Raw genomic sequence first — 22,260 nt, forward strand, 5'->3', positions numbered from 1 at the left:
ACAGTCTGCTTTCAGAGAAAAATCTCTTAAATTCAGCCTTTTCCATGTCTTTTAGGACATGTAAAACCTACAGATTCTGGGATTGTGAAATGGCTGTTATGGAATAATTACATCATGGACTGTGTCCGTGAGCATAGTCAGCTGTCAGAGTTCAAAAGACTCAAGACAAACTAGGGATTACACTTACTAAATCCTAATGGACAGTTACTTAGAGAGGACCTCTTTAAGAAAACATGTTAGCCAAAGCTTAGTTTGGTCTAGCTTCTCTGTAGACTGATTCAATTTGATAAATTAAATATTCTTGAAACCTAATCGAAACCAAGGTGTTGATCTAGCTTTTAAAACCACAAAGATGCAGCTAATTTAAGGGCATTTACAAAATGCATGGAACTTTAAGCAAAAAATAGGGAAGTTGAAATCAAAAAGGAAGGAATCTAACCTCAAAAAGGTGACAGGAATTATGACATTTAGCAAAGATAAAGTCCTGTATCTGGGATGCAGTAATCCCAAGCAGCAGTACAGACTGGGATCTGTCTGTATCTGCCAAAAAGGACCTGGGGGTCCTGGTGGGCAGCAAGGTCACCTGGAGCCAGCAGTACACCCTGGCAGCACCAAAGGTAAAGGTGCCATGTATTGGTGAAGACAAAAGTATAGTACAGCTGGCAGATCAAAAGTGTAATTATTCCACTTGACTTGGCAGTTGCTAGGCTGCACCTGGAATACTGTTTCCAGTTTTGGTCAACTCAGTTTAAGAGAGACATTAAAAAAGCAGAGAGGTCCAGCAGGGGTGCCACCATGATGATCAGAGGGTTGGAGGAATTTGGTTTGTTCAGCCCAGAGAAAGATGACTTGGGGAGATCTAATCACAGTCTTACAATACCTAGAGGTAGTTATAGAGAAGATGGGGGGATGCACAGTGACAGGACAATAGCCAACAAGCCCAAGTTGTTGCAGGTGAAATTCCACCTGAATATAAAATGCTCTGGAGTGCAATTACACACTGAAAGAGGTTGCCAAGAAATGGTGGTACCTCCCTCACTGGAAATACTTGACTCACCTTGACAGGGCACTGGATAACTAATCTCAAACCTGCTTTCAACAGGAAGGTGGGACGAGATAAGCTCCAGAGATTCCTGCCAACCTAGACTCTCCTGTGGCTCTGTGCTAACTTAGGAGAGAAAGAAGGAACTCAGAAGACAAGCCACAGGCTGAAGAAGGGCTTTGATATGTCATATAGCATTTACTTTAAGCCTTTGGCAGAATGAAGGGAGAAAGGTGTGAGGAAATGTATTATTTTCCATCTATATGCATATCTTCCACTAGCTTCCTTAGTGGTAACAGGTAACTTCTAAAGAAGCCGAAAGTGTCAGGTGTAGTGCTACAGCATTGTGTGACCCATGTGGTTATAAAGGAGAGTGTGTTAAAACCAGTCGGCAGTCTTGGGGCAGTGCATTGTGTACGGCAAGTCCTGTCTCTCCAAAAGGACCAGTTAGCAGAGGCGTGCATCCTGGGAGCGTACTAGCAGCCACAGACAAGAGCTAGATATCGGCATGCTTAAAAGCTCATGGTTCCACTGTATTGAGACCAAATGAGTATCCTCATAAAACTAAGAGTTTTCAGTGCATTCATGCAGCACACAAATTAGCAAATTGAAATTTTAACCCTCACAGAAATGAGAAAAGTTTAATGGTTGCTTTCTCATATCTTTGTTTTGAGGGAGGAAGACAAATTACTGCTAAGTGAACACGGTAAGTCTAATTCTCCAGTAGAAACTGTAAGGAATGAAATTATTTATCCTTAGTTTCTTAAAAATTAACTTGCTGTTTAGCTTTAATAATTTCTGATAACAAAAGTATGGTAAGAATTGCATTCCAAGCAACTTTTATTGTAATATTGCCACTATTTATCATTTTTTTTCTTAATTTCTTCACTCTCCGTATTACATATCTGATGATAAAGGAATGTTACACTAACACTTTTTTTGCTGGAAGTTCATTTAATTAGATGCATGTTTTAGTGTACTTGTTTTATAGAGATATTAACTTACTTAAGAGGCTTATCTTCACACTAGAGAGAGGAATAATTTTTTTCTTAAGGAAGAAAGCACTCATCTAAATTGGATTGTCAACTTCTCATGGGGTTCTTCCGCTTTGTTTTCAAGCCGTCTTTCTTGGCAGGTGGCTACTTTGTTCCAATCAACAGAGGAAAATTCCATTAGAGATCTTGTCATTGCCCGTAGTAAAACGGCATCTTCAGGGTTCTCAAATGGTACTCTGCAAAAAGAACAAAGCAAATGCGCATTATCTGAATGTTTCCAAACTACTTGGGAGCTAATTTACTAGAGTTGCTCTGTGTAGGAAGTGAAGTTAGAAGTCATAATGACACTAACAGCGAAGATTTGAAAATTTTAAATGTTTGGAAGGCTTCCTTCTGTTAACAAATTTAAGAAAGCAAAACAAAATGAGAAAAAGTCAGAATCACAGGATTCTAACGAAAAGAAATCATGCCATAAATTATTTAAAATACATTTATAGTAGACTTTAAAATGTTTTGTTTTCACTGCTTTTTCCCCCCCCACAAAAATTATAATTGTTGTATACTTTTAATGCTCTGATTCAATGGAAATCATAAAACTTATTTTATTATTTCATAATGCTATGATACCCATTAATGCAAATGCATATTTATTTCAACATGGATCTTTTAACTAGCCACCACACAAATATCCCTTCTCCAAGCTCTGAATCCAGAACACTGTGAGCTTGTGTTGTTCATGTATCCTGCCACAGCTGCAGTCTGGGAGAGAAAAGTGGCAGACTCACAACATCAGTGCAAAACTGACAAGGACTTCATGTTAGACCAAAACCATTTGACTCCAATACAATATTAAAATCTGATCTTAGAAGAACTTACTTACTTCATAAAGATATACTTGTAGCAACACACACCTAATATAAACCATGTGACTATTTCCACTGAGTATAACACACTTCTTTGTCATGAAAAGGTACCTTGCAAAGCCTAAGCATCTACATAAGATGGAGAGGAAGCTGTGTATCCATTGTATCAATGAGGACAGCTAACTCCACTGAAAGCAGGTAAGAATTCATTTTTAAACATAAATTAACTTGATTGTAAAGAGCTGTACTCAAAGCAAGTAGCTATATAAAATCAAATTGTTAAAGGATATCATGATATGTAGGTTTTTATTATTTCCTTTAATAAATTTTTCAAATATTTTCACATGTAAAGCTAGAAAGTAAAAACAAGCCTGATATATGAAGTTTGTAAATTTACTCTTACAAAGATAGCATCTAAAAATGTCGTCACATTAAAATGCAACCTTTATACTGCCTCAATCCAGACACAGAGATAACAGGGTTAAGTTTTATATTTATTTCTGTGATTTTGAAACCCAAGAGAATAAAAGTAACATCAAGTACAGACTAAAAGAGTTTCATTCTACAAGTCATAATATTTTCCAGAGAGTATGTATTTTTGAACAGTCAGTCAGGAGAAAGTTTTCTGGCATAGAACAGCTATTCTGATGCTCTAATACTTAGAGCGTGCTTTTTCTAGTGATCAGTATTTGATCTTATAAATAAATAGCATTTTTATATACTCATTTCCAAATGTGGAATACCTTTCAATATTAAATTTCAGACAGCAGTGGGTAGGTTGTCTCATCAGAATAGTATGGAGTTGCAACTATGTTAAATACAAAGACCAGAAATTTTTTCAAAAGCTCATTTTTACTGGATGTTTTCTCTGGTTAGGGTATTTTTTAGGCACGAGAAGAGGAAATTAAGCAAATGCTTCAGAGATGCAAAAGAAAAAAAGAAAAGAAAAAAAATTACTTACTTATTTGTGTGATTTCCAAATTCACAACCTATAACAAAAAGTTCAGATTAAGACATTAATGGTTGTACAGCATTTTGGTGTTATAAAAGTATAAAAACCAATGACTAATGGCTGATTACCTGAGGATTACCATCCTGATCCTAAATTACTTGTTCAAATGAACTGAAAACTAGCAGATTATTTGAAATGTTCAAGATCATCTTTTATTAAATTACTGTGGAAACAAATATCTGTTGGGGGTTAAGTTTATGTAGTTCTTGTATTTTATTTCCCGCAGACATACATATCCATGCATTTTTTTTTTTCTTTCACAGAAAAGTGATGCCACTATCTATATATGTGAATGATTGCATGGTAGAGATAAAGACAATTGTTTGCCTACTTTGATAATTATCAGCAAAACAAATTAATTATTAAATATGATGAAACTATCCTTCTTACCCCAACCTTTTCAAAATTATTCTTAAATACATTGCTTTCAGGTTTACTATTGTGATATATACATTCAAAAAAAATTGCAGGTATTTTACAACTGTTCCAAACTTCACCTACTGTTTAAAATGCTACCATTTGAGTCTTCTGTGCACAATATTGTTTTTCTTATGTTTAAAACATCAAAAAAGCAGACGAGATTGTGTGGGATTTCAAGGTTTGTTCTGGGTTGTCATACGGTACAAGTCACAAGGTTCCAGGTGGTATTCACCTGCTTTCTTGTGCCAGGATGTGACGGATGCACTCTAAATCACTCATTCGCGACACAGGATCATGCTGTCTTCCAGATCTGAATGTTTTAAGAACTCTAAAAATTACTTTATATGCTATTATAAGACATCATTAAAATATTCTCAGCTTGGAAAGCATAAAAAGGAATCTGCTTACAAAACTAGGTAAGATATGTAAAATTTAAAACACTGCTTAGAAGTACTTTCTTCAAGAGATTATTTCATAAAAGCACTAGAGGGCATCAAAACTCTATGCCGCTGATCACTGTCTGAGACTCAGTCTAGAAGTGTATTAATTAGAAAAAAAAGAAATTTTGTTTGTTCAGCTATCTTTAAAGACAATTCTGTAACTATAGGGAGTAAGTAGAACTTATTTGCCACAATACTCTTAGTAGAAGGATTCATTTGTTACCTGTTGCTGCTACTAGTACTTACTTTATGATGCAATTTGGTTGAGTTCCTGATGCCTTTATACTTTATTACTAAAATCAGTAACTTTTTATCAAATTAATGAAAATAACTTTTTCTAATTCAAATCACCTAAAAATGTATGCTTTTCCTTACATTATTATAAATACCTGAGGGCATCATCAGTATTCTGGCTGGTTGAGTGCATCTGCTAGATCCCACTGTAGTCCCCAGGGGTGTATTTACTCTCTTTCCAAAAGCTATTGACTGCATGACACAGGACCTTTTGCGGTTATAAAGATGAAGCGCTGACTCCCTTTCTCTTTGTGTAACTGCTGTGAAAAGGGATATAAAAAAATTTTTTTTTTCTATCAACTTAAATGGCTGGTATTATCTACCTGCATGCAGAACTTAATTCACTTTTTTTGTGCAGAGTCTTGTAACAACAGCGGTGTAAATGTGCATAATTTCACAACAATTCAAAATGGGAACATGGAGTGATACTTCCTAAGGCTTTAGGGTGAATCCCTGTCCAATAAAATACTTTTTTCTTTTGAGTGCAGTAGGATCAGAAGTTTTAAACCAAGAAACTAGAAAGCAAGACTTTTCATACCACTTAAATGAGATCTACTGCAGAAGTCAGTAAACATTTGGAAGTTCCTTTATGAATAGCAAAACCAAATCCTGGTTCAAGGCCAGTTCAATTCCCATTGCTCAATTACAGAGAAAACTGTAGGAGTGCAATCAAAATAAAAGCTTCAAATTTTCCTGTTTTGCACGTTAATTCAAAAATAGCTTTAAATTTTAAATAAAGAGTTTGAGACTGTTAAGTCAAATGGGGGATTTTAACTTCAGTGATATGAACTGCATACTAATCTAGTACTTCAGCTATGCAACAGAAGTGAGCTAAAGGTTTAGAACAAGTAACTAACTCTGGCAGAAGCATTCTGAATTCAGGGAAGTTTTTAAGTCATGGTGTCTAGGGGACCAATTAGGAAGGAACTGCAGTAGTCATGCCCGGAGGTAACAGAAGTGTGAGCACGTCTTGTGTAAAGGAGACAGCCAGGACTATGCCGTGGTAATGTTCCACAGATGGTGAAGAAGCTTTGTAATGCTAGAGAAATAGTTCACTAAATATAAAGTCCAGGGTACAGCCTGATACAAATTAATGCCTCAAGTCTTAGTCCAGGACTGATTACAGTATAACTGTATTTAGATTAAGTCCAGGAAGTTTTACCAAAGTGTTTCTAGAGCTGTAAATGCAACACGTATTTTCCAGCACATTAAGCTTCAGTCGTAGCTCCCCAGTCAAAAATGATCATTAGTGAAACAGCCTGACAGACATGTTAAGCACAGATGTAACACAAGACCAAATATTCAAGAGACTGGAGGTACCAATGCAAAATGAATGTGTAAGCAAATGGCCATGCGATAGATCCAGCAGCTCCTCATCAACCCCTGCCACATGCTGTTGGCCCATCCCCCAGCTTTCCTTCATGACACAGCTACACAGTCTGCCAGCACCTGCAGATGTCCTGTGGCTGCCTTGCTCAAGTCCTGCATCCTGATTCTCCTAAAGCAGTCCTGAGCAGGTTTTCAAGATTACATTGCTTCTCCTTGCTACTTTCTTATGAGGTAGAGCTGGGGTAGGAATCAACACCTTTCTCAGTGCTCTCCAGTAATTTTCACTCCTCTTACCAATCACATAGGTCTCCAAACACCAGAGACAAAAATCACTAAGGTTGATTTTCTGGGTCTGCTGTGGCATGTTTATGGATGGACTGATTTATCATGTGGCTCTTCTTAAGACAATTTTATTTTCTGTAGAATTTAGAGCAGACAAGCTGTGAAAGATCTCTTGATGATTTTTGAAGATTTATATCTGAAAGCTTGGTCAGCATGTACCTCATCAAGAAATGTGCATATACATATTTAAACTGTACAGAAACATGTAGATAGCTGAGGATATTATCCATATCTAAGTAAACGTGCTCACCCATGTGAATATACCAGTTTGAATGCACAAATGTAGGTACATGTTTCTAAGCATAGGCTTTTATCTGTCTTTCGTACCCAAAAGTACATAGACCAAGATACAAGATAAACATACATGTAAAAGAACAGGCAAGATTAATTCACCTATTTTTCCAAACTAATTAAAATCAAAAGCAACTGTCAATGCTTTGTGAGAAGAGGAAAGCAATCCTTACACTTCCTGTCAAGGAGCTGTACTGAAGGAAGGAAATATATCACATAAAGCCGGTAGTCTGGGTCTTGTGCCAGAGGGTTATGGAATAGGTCTGCAAAAAGTATACAGAAAAAACAAACAACATCACAAAAAAACAAACCCAGCAAAAAAAAACAACTTAGCAAGGCAGGAAAATTAAAGATCACTAGTAGCCAAAGATTTTGTACAAAATATTATCAAATTAAAATTGTTCTTATGCTAGGTAAACAAAGCACAGTCTCTTTACACATGTAAAATTACTCCACTAAACACGGACTGCAAGAATTGGCTTATTGCAGAGTATGCAAAATACCACAGGCAAGAATTGAGTAACAGTGCCATCATGCACTCCAAACCTATGAAGTTTTTTTTAAAATTTTTTTATGATATACAGACAAAAATACTAAGTGTTTGCCTTGGATTTTCTTACGTATTATTAGGTGATGCCTATTTTAAAGAATAGTAGTCTTTTAGGTGTGACAGCTTAAAGGTAAGACACAAAATTTAGGGGGAGAGAGTTATTAAAACCAGACAAGCTTTAGGACACCTAAGGCTTTACCATAGCTGATATAAAGTTTTTATCCCATAGACACAATACAAAATGTAAATACCCAGTCTTCTGATGTTTTGACACATGATGAGTTTGAAAACTCAAGAAACTTAAAGAGTAAAATGTATAAAAGGGCCTAAGTTCCTGAGAACCTAGGTCCCACTAACTTTCATTGAGACTTGAGGGACTAAGCTCCAAAAGCCCATTAGCAACTTGACTAAAATACTTATATTCAGGTTCATATTACCTGAATAACCAAACCTTTGCAACACAGAGACAGGTATCAGTGCTGTGTTGCTGCTTTGCCAGATGTGGAACATTTGCCTAGCTGACATGTCAGATCAGTTTGTTTCATGAGAGTGATATCTGAGGTTGATTAAAATAGAAACTGGCTCATTCCCAGACCAGCTAACAAACAAACAAACAAGTGTTGTTGGGTGTTTTTTTTTTTTCTAAATGAAAAACATAATAATGCTATTTTTCTCCTTATACAAATGCTGTTCTTCTGAGACAGTAAAAATAATCAGGAGGCTGCTACCTTAAGATCAGAGCAGAGAAAAAAACATCTTAAATTAATAATTTTGACAATTTCTACCAAGCTTTACACTGGTCTGGTTTTGTCTTTTTGAGGAGAGGCCGTGGCTAATATTTACTCTAGGGCAAAAAATCCTGTTATAAGTAATTTTAGCAGTTAGGGAGGGAAAGATGGTATTACAGAAGCAAGTAAGATACTAGAAGAAAAAAGTCTGGAAATATTCCACACAGATTTGTAAACTACAAGATGCCATTTCACATTCTTCAGGATAGGTATGACTGCCAAAGAGGGCTCAGTGTTTGATATGATTTAGCAGTTATTTTGAGGACGCAGTAAGGCTGGAATGGGCATTTGGTAACTCCTACACAGAAAACGCCTGTTCATGTATTCAGAGAACTTAAAATATTTTAATTCTTTAACAAATTTTAAAGTACTTTGCCACTGTACTTAGAAGTAGTAAGAGACCCACAAGGTGGCAGCAAAAGAAAGTTCCATTTTTACCAAACGAAGTAGTATATAGCTTTTTTTTCTAGAAAGTGTTAATCATAAAGAATATAAGGTATATATCTGATAAGCCTGTTCTTGAGTCAAGAAAATAAGTGATAGCATTCCAGAGAGAAAAATGTTTCAGAAAGATCTCTCAAAGCAGGTACATTTGGTAGTAGAATGGAATGAACATTGAAGAGAGATTTTTCCAAGGCACAAACCGGGTTTGATACTAAGCCCTTCTGAATCTGGATGCTACTTGGAGCACATCCCTCCTCATCAACACTGATTTGTAGGTTTGTTTTCGAGTATATGAATTTTCCTACTGCTCATTTTTACAATAAATCCAACCATTGTATGGATCAAGACCGTCTTATTTTACAAAACATCTGGGATCAATTCTTGGCTCTGCTATCTACTTTCTTGTCAAGGTTATACAATTTTACTTCTACAAATTAGGATAATGCTTTCTTCCTCCACAGTTCTGTCTGTTTTCTCTATTTGGAGTGTAGGAAAACAGTGTGCCTAACCCACATGGGGCAGAAAGGAACAACTGTGGTACAAACATAATGAAGAACAAAAGGAGTTTTCTGAGGTCTAGCAGCAAGATGTTATCAGCTGTGGATAATAAATCAGTTGAGGCAATTTGTACAGAGTACATAACAAAAATCTTGGATTCCAAAAGGGAGATGTGAGCACAAGGTGACTCCATAAAGAAACTCTCCGTATCTCCCAAAAGGCTGCAGTTGTGAACAATCCACTCAGTAAATCTTTAGAAGCCGAGTGTCTTCCCTAAACGCCTGAGGAAGAATGGTGTTACACTACAAATCCAGTGCAGGGCAGTCACTAAAAATCACAAGAGAGCCTTAAGGAAGAGAAATGCAGCATTTCGGCAGCTGGATGCTACTTCTGAAGTGAACAATAATAGTGTATTAGACTGCTCCATTTTAGTAGTTCTAATGTCCCTAAAAGCTACAAACTAATAAAATGTTATTATGCATCCAGAAGTTCTGTTGAAGGCTAGCAAGTGGTTTTTTTTTTAATCGGATTGTCCGGCAATAAAAGAGATCTATTCACAACAGTGAGAACTCTCCCATTCCCAAACCAGTTTTTATTTTATAAAGGTGAATTATGAGCGCAGGCCTTTTCAAAGCTACACAGTGCAAATTCTGCACCTATTTCACATTTCTGAATATTGCAAGTAGGCAAATAAATGATGTTGTAATATGATATGATATATAGAATATGACTTTGAAAATTTGTTTTGTTCATTTACTGCTGTCATTTACTTCAAATATGACAGTGCATTTTATTAAACCAATAGAGTCCTGTTAATTTGAGAACTCATTCTTATGAAATCTCTTTGAAACAAACAAATTGACAATTTTTTCATGACTGCAAAGGTCAAAAAAGAATTACTGTAAAGTTAAGGTTTTTAAGGCTATTAAGTTTCTTCCACTGATTAGCATTTACTCTCATATCTTTGAACTAAAGAACAGGTTTTTTATTAGGGTAGATTGGTATATTCTGTATATTGTTTGATAGTTCTCTTAAACACTTGCTTTTCTATGGTGGTGGCTCGTCCAATATGCACCCAATTTTCACTATGCCTTTGTGACTGCCATTCATAAGAACTGGGCAGCACTTTAACTATCTGTTATTTGTCTTTATTTCCCACAGATGGTTGCAATAAGTACAACAAACTCCCTGTGCTTTGTTGAAGCCTATTCTTAATTGGTAGGGCTATAACATTAAATTCAAGTGACTGCACCATTCATACATAGGATGCCTGTCCAGACTTTGCCTAATCACTTCCAACAACTGCATTCTTAAATGGACTATTTTTTCAATCTTGCATATAATGAAAAAAATTACAATAATTTGGCTGGCATGTTGGCTTCCTAAACACTTGATCTGTTTTTTAATTTTGTCCCAGTGTCAAGTTCAATTAAGTACTTTTCAAGCCATATTTTCCTTTCCCGCAATCTGACATTCAATTTTTTGAATGCATAAGGAGGTATGGCTTGATGACATTCACCTCCATTAATTGTGTCACTAAGACACGAAACTTGTTTCCTGTTTTCTCAAAGTACTGAGCGTTTGGCATGACCTATGATGACATTCTTTTAGGAACCATGGAAAAAGACTGCTTACACTTTCACTTTCAATAGGTTAAGAGCATATATATAATCCTACTTTCCCTGGAGGCTAATTCTTACATTGTAACTTAGTGGTGCCAACACTGTCTTGTATAACTTAATTTGAAATTTCAGAGCCTATGGTACTTTCATTTCCAGCCAGTATATCAAAAAGTATGCTACTTAACAGATATCGCTATACTTAATATCTAAAGGATATTCATTCTTAGACTCTACAAATCCATAGAGCCTGCCAAAAAATGCAGAAAGTAAGTTCTCTGAGCAACAGAATTAATGAGGCAGGAATTTGGGTTCTATAACCTATCACACACACTCTCAAAAGCAGTAACACCTGTTTCTCAACTCCCTTGACCTTTGTGATAATCTCACTGGACTCTCATGTTCCCTTACAAAAAGGTAGCAGTAAACTGCTTTGACTGCCTCCAAGCTACTCATCCAGGAGACTAGCTAGCCAGCAGCCAAAAGGAGTTAACTTCTGAACTCATTTGGCAGTTTTTTCTTAGTTGAGGTACTCTCTGTGGAATTTTCATGTCTTAGAGATCTCTTTCTTCTGTCAAATTTGGTTGAAATTGATAATTAGCTTCAAAGGCTATTGGCAAGTGATGCGGAAACAGACAAGAAACATCCTGATAAGAAACACAAAAAACCTACTACTTGCTGTTCTGCAAAATAAAAATAAGGTATTACTTAGGGTCTGCAAGCTTATCATTCCTTTCAATTCCTTCACTGTTTTGCCAAGTTTTTTTAACTGGTTGTTGTGAAGCAACAGAGTCTGCAATGCACATAAGTGTTTCAGAGCACCTGAAATAAAATGAAAAATAATTAATTATTCTCACCATATCTGATTGCCTTTATTAGATAATTGCTTTGTTATGCTGCACACTGAATTAGATATTCTAGTTATCCATCCATGCCTGCCTTTTGGTAACACCTTGCATGAGATTAGTAAAAAAAAAAAAATTATCAGATTTCAATATCCCTTTCATCTTTCTAGTCACATCCTTTGAACATATGCCTAACTTTTTTCATTCCAGTTCCTTCCATTTGTCCCCATCACCCTTGCTTCAACAAATCAACATCAACTGCATCCTCGCTCCTTCCTCCCTTCCTTCCTCCTATATCCCAGTAATCTTTGATTAATTCGTCTTCACTTCCTTCTACCCTTACCTAATATACCTTTGTCTCACAAACAATAGTATATCCCTAATACTACCTTTGCCTCACAAGCAATAGTGAATTCCTTAGAAAACAGTTCCATTTCAAATAATTATTAATGTATTAAAAAGTTATTACAAAATGTTGTTGTGGCTGACTGACACTATGCGTTCACATCCTCACACCACATCAGGCGTAGACATCTCCTTTTCCAAATTCTATACAGTATTTCTCATCCACATTTCTCTACCAATGATACTTGCCCTTCTGTTTACCCATATTTTGTTATCTTCTGTATTGTCTCTCATGCCCATATGTTTGTTTCTTTCAAACATTCATTTTTCTCAAAATCTCACAGAAACTAATAAACATCATTTCTCATCCCAACATTTTATAGGGACAGAGAAAAGTAAAATATTAACATTTAAAATGTCAAGAATATACAAAAATTTATTATGCTTTGGCCTCTTAATTCACAAATTCACTAGTCTGGTACAGCCACTTTAATCTACAAGAGCAAGCAAAACTGAAATAGAAGTGTAAGACAGATGCAATATTACAATAAAACAGTTTTGCAGTAACTTTGCAAAATACTTCTGATTATAAATATAACTGTATCATGAAGAAACTGCAGAACCTTAGTGACTACCTTACCAGTGGGACAACTTACTAATTTATTACCCTTTTATTTTCATGTTAAGTCTGTCAGCACTGCTATCAGTTTTTCATCATATAAACATAAATGGCTCTCAAAAGGTACTTCTATCAGCTTATGGAGTACCTGGTCAGCGAGCGGACTACAAATCACCATGTAAAAGGAGCTGTGCATGTTAATTTTCAAGATGAAATATGGTCACGTAAGATCAAAAATATTTTACAATTGCCTGACATTAAAGTGAATGACATTTCATCCCTTAGACAAGGATAAACGTACCACCTTATTGCCACTCAAGTATGCTGGAACAATTAAATCTCTAAGAAAATAATTAACATGTATTGTTATGCATACATAGGAGCTTTCAACCATTAAGTTACCTGCTGTCGTCCACTTTCATAAATTTGAATGCCAATACACAGAAAAGAAAGTATAGGCCTCTCCTCAACAATCTAAAAAGGGAATATTGGTACCTGATATATCTGTCAGTTCATTATTGTTGAGATAGAGTTCAGTCAAGCAATAGTTTTTGATCAAGAAGGTTAAATCTTGGATCTGAAATTAGAGTTAGGAAAACTGTTATATGTCAGTCTAACTTTGGAGAAATATAAACACAGCCTCTTGAAAAGTGTTTACCTATAGGTAGTTTCTTATATTTCTGTTTAAGACTCTTGGTTTAAGGATTCTCTTGAAAGCTAAAGCTCATTAGAAATATTAATTACACATCAAATACACATAGCACAGCCTAACCTAACTTTTTGAACTACAAATTTAATATTTGTATTTGGAAACAGATTTAATTGAATTACTGGTCTTCACATTTTCTTTTCCTTCTATTCACATTTGAAATATTTTTTATTGTAAGAACACCCTTGTAGGATGTAATAATTCTATGTTGATTTAAGAATACTCCTGAAATATATCCTTGGAAGAAGCTGATCATCTAGTTTTAAAATTATTTCTTCATCAGCAGGTCCAAAGAGCACATATTTGTTCTGAAATTCAAAAAATGACATTTAATCAGATTTACAGAATCAATTACAATTACAGAAAAAAAATGTACGTATGGGTATATTCCCAACACAGTGTTATCTTCAGTCCCTATGAAATCTCATCCCCTTGCTTGGAGAAGCTCAGTTCTAATATTGTCTTGACTGCAATGCAAGGTAAAGTATATGCAATGGGATACCAAGCTGACCATTATAACAGTGGAGAACTGGGAGTACTAATGGTGCCTAAGTATTTATCCTACAGTTTAAATGCAAGAACAACAAACAGAATTTTATTCCTGACACTACTTTGATTTCTGTGATGCAAAGTCATTTGTTAGTGGGGGAATGATTTCAGTCCTTGAATTGTGCTACTGATTTTAAAACAAATGTGCTTTGCTCTGTGTATTAACAGTATCTGAAAGCTGGAAGGAGGAGAATAAGACAGGTTTTTCTTTTCCTAAAGTTCTCTGAAATCCTGATAAAAGATACTTTAAAGTTAATAATACCATTATTATACCAAATAATACCATTCTCTGAGTCTTGTTTCACCTTAGAAAAAGCTGGCTAAGTGAAAACAGCAATATTCTACAAATAAAAAAATCCTATTCTTCACAATGATTATTGTATCTTCTGTAGTGTAAAGCCCACACATACCTATTGTGTTTCTCTATCTTTGACAAGTTTGGTTTGTTTAGGATCATCTGAAATTTACTTTTTTGTGATAAAATTATCGTGATTCATTTTTAAGGAAAGAAAAAAAGATCTCAGATCTTCTGAGTTCAGAAAAATATGCTTCCCCTATTAGAGCATTTAGCTGAGACTTCTCCTAAGAAAAGCCTGAGTGGCTTCTCCACACAAGTTATATAGAAAATGGTATTTCCACACAAGTTATATAGAACAACAGAAGAATGCTCTTTGTTACTGCTTAGGTAGGAAAGTGAGATCTGTGCAAAAATCAGATTTATTTATCTTTTATGGTCAGCAAGATCAGATTTGCTTAGTCATCAGGCCATTTCCTCTAATTCTTTAGTGTCCTTTAGAAATACAAGGGAAAGCCTTATTATACCTGTGATTTTAGTTCAACCTTTTAATGTATCCATATTTTTGCTTTTTTTGAAAATAGTTGGATAACCACAGGTCTTTCAATGAAGTCGACATAAGATGCTATATAACTGATGTTAGCCTGGGGCAGCAGATATATGTACACTCCTAAGTGACATGGAATGTAAATTTATTTTTTCTGCTGCTCACAGAGCTACTTACTTACCTAAGCAAGCAATTCTGGTGTTTTAAGAACTTTAGCCCATGGTGAAAGTCGTGTAAACTACTGTACAGTAAGATATTTAAAAGCAGGTTAGAAATTCATGGGTTCTATCACTTTTCTTGCTTTTTAATTACCAGTGGCTAATGGTGAAGGTTTGGATTCAATTCAACCATTTAATAATGGTTGGCTATGTATTCGGAGATTTCTAAATCAGATAATTCTACTGTCAAGTAGATGATTTTGTGTAAGATACAATGTGCTTACACTTGGCTGGAAACTGAGTGTCCAGAGATTTGACAGAGCATTGTCTTAAAATCCCTACAGGATATAATAAATACTATAATCTAGATTTGCACAGATGGAGAAAGTAAGGTACGTGGTTTGCGTAACCGATTTAGGACTGTACAGTGCATTGGAAACAAGAGAAATTAATGTGGCCCAATCACTCACCTGGAAATCTCTCCTAAATTGAACATGTTTAGGTGACAACAGCCTGCATAATGGCAGAAGATACCCCATCAGCCCTAGCATTGCAGTGCTACTTCCTCTGCACAGGGAGAAGCACTTTTGAAAGAGTTATATGTCACTCTTGTGTGCATGAGGACAAAAAGGAGTCTCACCTCAACCACCAGCCTGCCAGGAAATAAACTATGCATGTCTGCAAGGGCATAAAAAGAGCTACGCATTTCCTACAGTCCACTCCTTTCTTGAAAAACTAGGAAGCCCAGAAGTTGTTATAAGAATACGTTACCGCCATATCACCCCTTGGTCTGTTCCAAGAGCTGCCCACTCTGGTGGGCAGGGTATACTTGCTATGAGCTACACTGGAAACTGCTATCCCAGACCTCAGGTATCGGCATGCTATCAGGCAATTATGCCAATAACTTAGTTCCAAATATACTCAATCTTTCTTTTTATTGCTAAGGTATTAGCACAAAACCTCAGCTTCTAAAATACACAAAATTTATAAATGTGATGTGAATCTAAAGGAAAATATTATCAGCTTATACTCTGTAATGTAAAACAAAATACTGTTTCTTCAAAACGGTCATATTTAAATCAGTTAAATTTGCCTGGAAATTAAAAATAATTCATTAGCTTGACAATTATAAAATACTTTAAGTTAGAAAAATTATGAAATAATAATCAGTGAGTATAGATGCATTGTTCTGCTCTTTAAAGGAATACCTTATTACCTTATTGTTGGTAATCCACAAATACCTTAACCTATGAAACCGCGATAGACTTGGGATACTTCTTAGTTCTCTGGTGGAGGGGGGGGAAAAAAAAAAAGAGTAACAAATGTCTTAACATTAATGGTGCTTAATCACTTTATAAACAGTTGAATTTTTTATAAATAATATCATAAAAGCACTAAAAAGGCTTGTAAAAATTCTGTACAAATCATAGCAGAGAAAGACACAACGAACAAGATGGTAGAGACTGTGTAAGCATTCTACGCACCTGAAAGCACAACAAAGCAGCAGGTGGTAAAGAAATAGGAACAAACCAAGAGATACATTAATTTTTTTCCATAACAGCATTTATTTTCCCAGGGAGTATGAGTCCCATGTACTTTGCCGTTTGTAGAAACTGCTCAGAACACAGGAGGAGAAGTTTGGCATCCTGGGGACACAAACCTAAAAGGAAAATTGCTTTGAAGGTGCAGTGTGGATTGTCCAACCACAATGCCAGAGAAGCCAACAGAAGACAGACACCAAGCACATCAATGTACCTTTCTTATTATTTTTCATATTAGTGCATATTGTGAAATCTTTTGCCCTTTTTCACCCCTCTTCTCTCCTGTCCTCATATAAACTTAGTATTTACTCATCTTCATTAACAGTCTTGTTTTAAATCAAACTGCACATCCACTGAGGCTGGAAGTATCTCCTATGTGCTGGTAGGGTTTTTTGTTTGATTGTGTATCTAGCACTTTGAGCTTGATAGTGTACTGTAAATAACAAATTACCTACTAACCACAGAACATTAATGAGCTGCCAAGTAATTTTCACTAATTGCTCCTCCTTATTTTTCATTGCTTTAAATAAATGTTCTTGATTTCCTTTAGAATAATTATAGATGACCTTTACCTGACAAATTTTAATTGACTTAAAACCTTCCTCATGGATTTTAACATGTTGCAAGACTAGGGCCAGTGTTGCAGAAAGAACTAACAGGACTGATAAAAATTAACCTCACATCATCAGACTAAAATGATCTGCTTGTTTTCCAGCTGTGAAGCTTAGTCTCTAATTTCCCATGGTTTGGATTTTTTTTTAACAAACCCTCCAGATACAGACAAAGGGGGAGTGGACACCTTTTCTGATCTTGCATTTGAAATAAAAAAAATCTGTAAAGAGCAAGCCCTACAAAGTTGAGGTGCTGTACTTTTATTCTCCTGTATTTCTGAAAATCAGATTATCCCATGCTGCTACTTTGTTAAACTATTTGGCTTCCTCAAATAATCCATAAAAATGAACACTATACATATACAAATACATATTTATCTGTCTATTGTCACAAGTAACCAGAAAATACAGACAAGCAGATGAGTGTTGACAGGACACACAGAGCTCTTAGAGAGCTACTATCTAATTCTTCTGTGTAGCTCTACCTGTACACCTCTGAACTATTTTTCAAGTAGCAAAGCCAAAATTTCCTCATATTCTTTGTCACTGCTGTTTTATACCTAGTTTACAGGCTTATATTTTAATTAGCTTTACTCCCTCTCTAGTAACAGTGCTATCTCCAAGCATTGATCTGGGTTTTTTTTCTGGTGTTAAGGCATTTAATTTGCCCCAGGTAGACCTTAATTCCTCTAACATTTTAAAAGAGCCTGTCCCTTTCTGTACACCTTCCAGACTTTGCATGTCTCTTACAAACTGATCCTTTTTGGCCTGCAGCACTCTTTTCCTACCTACTGCTAAGTTAATCAGTTTTCCTAGGATGACAGCTTTCAGTGTCCAAAAGTACAGTTTTTCATGTCCCTTTAACAGTAGTGGTTTAAAAATATAAACTTATTCCCTCTTATTTGATTGACTTTAATTATTATTTTTTCATTTTCTTATTTCAACCAGCAGAAAATTACGTCAAACCAACAGTTAAGGAGGCATGATCTGATACTGAGATTGGCTGAGGTTCAAGATTAATATAAACTGGTATAGAATAAAAGGAATTCACTTCTCTCCAATCATCAAAGAAGCCAGCTTGCATCATCTTTCTCTAAATGGTTTCATGGGAAGACAGATCACTTCTATATCTGCCATCTGACCATTTCTTTTTATTCCACACCAAAAAATATTTCAAAGCCAGTGAGGGCACACATTTTTCATATCAGAAAACGTGCCTATTAAGACTATATACGCAGTCTTAATTCTTTTACACATATACATTATAATAATTTTCTTGTACTGTTTAGAAAATATATATGCATCTTGTAATTTTCTCATTATTTAAACTTATCCCTTAGATTTGATGTATGTTTTCTTCTTTCTAAAATACATATTTTAATAATTTTGACAGTAACTATATGTTTTACATTTTCTTTTCATAAAGCATCAAATACTTTCTTGGTGTAAATCAGGAGATATGCTAAGGAATTTAAAGATACCAGTGGGCACATTTAAATTTTCAAGACTACCTGATTTCCACTAAAAACAAGCTAGACAACACTGAAATCCCTTAACACCTTTGGTTTGGTTTTTTTTTGCATTCATAGGACTTAGAGACCTTGAAAACCTTGTCCCTGATTTATTAAACTACATTAGTTCTTTATATAGGATATCAACCGTACAAACACTAGATGCAGTTGTGAGGCTGCAGACAGGTATGCAACACTTGGAATTATGCCCTGGCCAGAAATGCAAAATATGCTTTCCAAAAACTTTGAAGTACACCCTGTCACATATCCATCTTTCTATGATAGCCTCTCAGCATGTTCATCCTACAACATACACCTCTATAAACCTAGATCACCCACAGGTTCATGAAAGCTTTGCCTTCCTTCACTTAGCATGGTTTCTTCTCCTCATCTGCCCTACATCTTAAGCTGTTTCATAAAGCTCTCAGAGGAGATCAGTTCTCTGATCAGTACTGCCAGCCCCAAACAAGCGTCCCTGTACTTGTACTCACTTCATGTTTCCCTGCCCTCCCTTCAATTCTTAAGAGTAGAGATGCAGGTAATTTCAAAGGTGCTACCACTGAGTTCTACTGTTGCAATAACAGATTTCTTCAGGGAGGTCAGAAATTTGGCAGTTCTTAGACTGGGCAGGTCCTGTGTTTTTTTCATTTGCCTTCTTGATACTCTTTCCACCCAGCCTTACAAGCCAGTTAGAACAGGCAGAGATCAGCCCATTAAGCCTCACTCCTCTGCTCCCTGTGGTAGAAGTTCATGCACAACTCTGTGAACTTACAGACCCTCGAGCAATTCTGGGTTGCTGGAGAAGGATTGTGTATCTAGGGCTGAGGCAGTTAACTACTTCACTGTGAGTATAGCTCTGCTGTAAGTACGTCAGTGTATCTTCACCATTTCTTCCTACACAACATGTACGGGCTAGGTATAAATATGATTTACTGATATTTCACATATGAATGATGTTCAGAGAGTATCTGATACAGAAAGCACTATGAAAGGTTACTATTTACTGTGTGCTCTACTTCTAGTAAAAGCCAAACAGAGAAACATATTTTACTTACTGTCCAGCCAGATACAATACTAAGACATCCACATTCCTCTTAAAGCCACAGATCTTCAGCTGTTTTTCTACTGCCTGACAGTATACAGTACATTTGTCAGCATAATATACTGCATAATTATAGATTCATTACATTATAACATATGCATATTCAGTGTCTAAATTAATATGCACACCAAAATTAATATATACATCACAGCACCTCACAAACTATAATGTAGTCCAAGAGAGATAAAGAGATATTAAATTCGCAGCCTCTATTTTAAATTGATAAAAATACTTCAACCATTATGTTACACTTATGCTAATTTTCTTTTCAAGTAATTTTTCATTACTTGAAAAAGTAATGTCTGTTGACTGGAGAATGGGCTTCCCACTCAGGTCAGCCAACTCAGTATAGGTGGTCAACAAGAAAACTGCTTACCTTGCAATACAGCTGCAACTTTGTTTTATGCAACTTTACTTTATGCACACGACATTTTTAAATTACGCATCCAGAAAACTCTGCTTGTGCATTTAATTTTGAAAAATGTAGACACAATTTTGATTTTCAGAGTATATTACTGATGTGCTATAATTGGTAAAAGCAATGAATCCTAGTAACATAAGGATTATGGATCTCAGTTACTAGTGGTTGATAAAAAGTAAAATGTGTATCAGGAAAAAATGGTTTTACTACACAAGTTATTATGCCCAACATCATTAAGATCACTATTGGTTAAAACAGAAAATTAGTATAACTGTGACAATACAAAATGGCTTGGAAGCACTGACGGACATGTCTAGAGCGGCCTATATTGGCTGCACAATGACTCCAGCGTGTTCTGGGCATATTGAATATACATACAATGTATACATACAATGTATATTCAATATACATAAAATGTAAAAGACATAAAATGTATGTTCAATACAAACAGCGGGTGCACTTGCAAATATGCTGGATCTGTGGCACTTTCTGAACGGAGGAAACAAGGAGTCCGCAGCACTCAAGAGTGCACACAAGCTGCTTACTCCACACAGCTGATGTTGGGACAGTGGCCATTTGCCCAGGAACCCGATATGGCCAGGAGCCTGACCACAACTGTCAGGTAGGGGAAAAATCCGGGACAAATTGATGTATTTTTCTTTCTACACAGACAAAATCTGCAGATGGAACACGAGGTGCTATTTGGAGAAAAGCAGCTGTGCGACAACCCCAGGCGTGTTGACGTCTGTCCCCGGGGACTGCACAAAGCGTGCGGCTTCCAGACGTACAGATGGGGAACGCGCACCTACTGCAGGAACAGAAATCCCAGACACTGCGTTCGACAGTCGCACTCAAGAAGACTATGCCCCAAGATTTGTATTTCTCGAACTCCATTATTTCAGATCTCATCCCCTCCCCGCCCCGGGAGCCCCCTTCCCAGTCAGCCCCGGCTCTCCACCACACCACCGCGCGGCCAGTGGCCCCGGCAGGGCCCCCAGCCGCTCCCGCGGAGCTCAGGTGTGCGGCTTCTCCCGGCCAAATCCCTCCCAGGAAGGGCAGGCTGGCGCGCAGGGATTGGAGCTGGCTGCCTCGGAGGAGCCGAGCCGCCCGCTGCCGCCTCAGGGCGGACGGGGGCTGGCGGGGCCGGCCCGCGCTGCCAGGGCGAGCGGGGGAGGCTAGCTCCTTCCGCCGCCGCGGGAGGGCCCGAGCAGGCCTTCACGTGGGGCGTAGTAGTGAGCTTTCCCCTCTCCTCCGCGGCCCCGGCCCGGCAGAGCGGGGGGGCGAGGCCGGCGCCGCCTGCCTGTGGGGCCGGGCCGGGGGCCCTGCGGGGGCGGGCGGGCTGCGAGGGGCCGCGCTAGGGGCGGGCGCCGGGCGGGAAGCGGGGGAGCAGCGCGGGCGCTGGCGGCGCGCCGGGGCCGGGTGAGGGGAGAGGCCGCCGCTCCACTCACCTGCCCACCGGCGCTGGCGGCCGCCGCCATTTTAGAGTCCCGTTCCTAGGCGGCCAGGGGGAAGGAGCGCGAGCCGTGGGGGGGTGACAGAGGCTGGCCGGGCGTGACGGCCCCAGCGCTCCCTTTAAGACCGAAATGGAAGCCCGTGCCTCTGCTGGGCAGCCCGTAACTGGGCGTTAATCCGGGCAGGGCTTCGTGTCGGGGGAAGGGGGTCGGTGGCGAGCGAGGGGTGCCTCCCCAGAGAGCGCGGGCAGCCGGGGCTCGGGGAGGGGCCCGGGTGTCCCTCCGGGAGACCCCGGGACGACGACGGCTGAGGGGAATGGGAGAGACCTGCTTTACCTCTGGGAAGTCTCCTGGGTCGTATTCGCTCACAATCCTGAAAAAGTGTGCTGCCTTTTTTTTTTTTTTTTAAGCTACATTCCTGTGTGGGTTTGGGTTTTTTGTGGGGGTTTTTTTGTTTTGTTTTGTTTTTTTAAAGCACAGCTCCTCTCTGCATGTATGTATATATGTCACCTATCAGGAAAACACTTGTGACTTTAATTTACAGCTAATTTACACTGTATGCATTACTCATTTGCAACTTGCAGATCACCTTGGTGCCTGAGAAAACGCCTTCCATCTGCACTCCTGGA

At 37.6% G+C, this 22,260-nt stretch overlaps 1 protein-coding gene across 10 annotated transcripts in view; it reads right to left on the reverse strand.

Annotated features, from left to right (window-relative positions):
• LRRC72 (leucine rich repeat containing 72) overlaps positions 1-21,986 on the reverse strand; it is a 27,881-nt gene extending 5,895 nt beyond the window's left edge. Inside the window, exons 1-10 of one of the 10 annotated variants that reach the window (XM_072854195.1) lie at positions 21,629-21,643; positions 19,713-19,786; positions 16,479-16,654; positions 16,211-16,280; positions 13,232-13,313; positions 11,636-11,749; positions 7,202-7,291; positions 5,162-5,326; positions 3,862-3,889; positions 1,883-2,273 (exon numbers count right to left, since the gene is read on the reverse strand). In XM_072854195.1, the coding sequence (XP_072710296.1) occupies positions 2,108-2,273; positions 3,862-3,889; positions 5,162-5,326; positions 7,202-7,291; positions 11,636-11,749; positions 13,232-13,313; positions 16,211-16,280; positions 16,479-16,558 (795 nt within the window). In that variant the 5' untranslated portion in view covers positions 16,559-16,654; positions 19,713-19,786; positions 21,629-21,643 and the 3' untranslated portion in view covers positions 1,883-2,107. Of the gene's footprint in view, positions 1-1,882; positions 2,274-3,861; positions 3,890-4,564; positions 4,643-5,147; positions 5,327-7,201; positions 7,292-11,635; positions 11,750-13,231; positions 13,314-16,210; positions 16,281-16,478; positions 16,655-19,712; positions 19,787-21,628; positions 21,925-21,967 lie in introns of those variants that run through there. The other 9 variants (XR_012041185.1, XM_072854197.1, XM_072854196.1 and 6 more) reach the window with 9 other exon arrangements.
• Between the last annotated feature and the right edge of the window lie 274 nt (positions 21,987-22,260).

The sequence above is a fragment of the Ciconia boyciana genome, chromosome 2 (genome assembly GCF_034638445.1).
Source record: "Ciconia boyciana chromosome 2, ASM3463844v1, whole genome shotgun sequence".
Taxonomy (NCBI): domain Eukaryota; kingdom Metazoa; phylum Chordata; class Aves; order Ciconiiformes; family Ciconiidae; genus Ciconia; species Ciconia boyciana.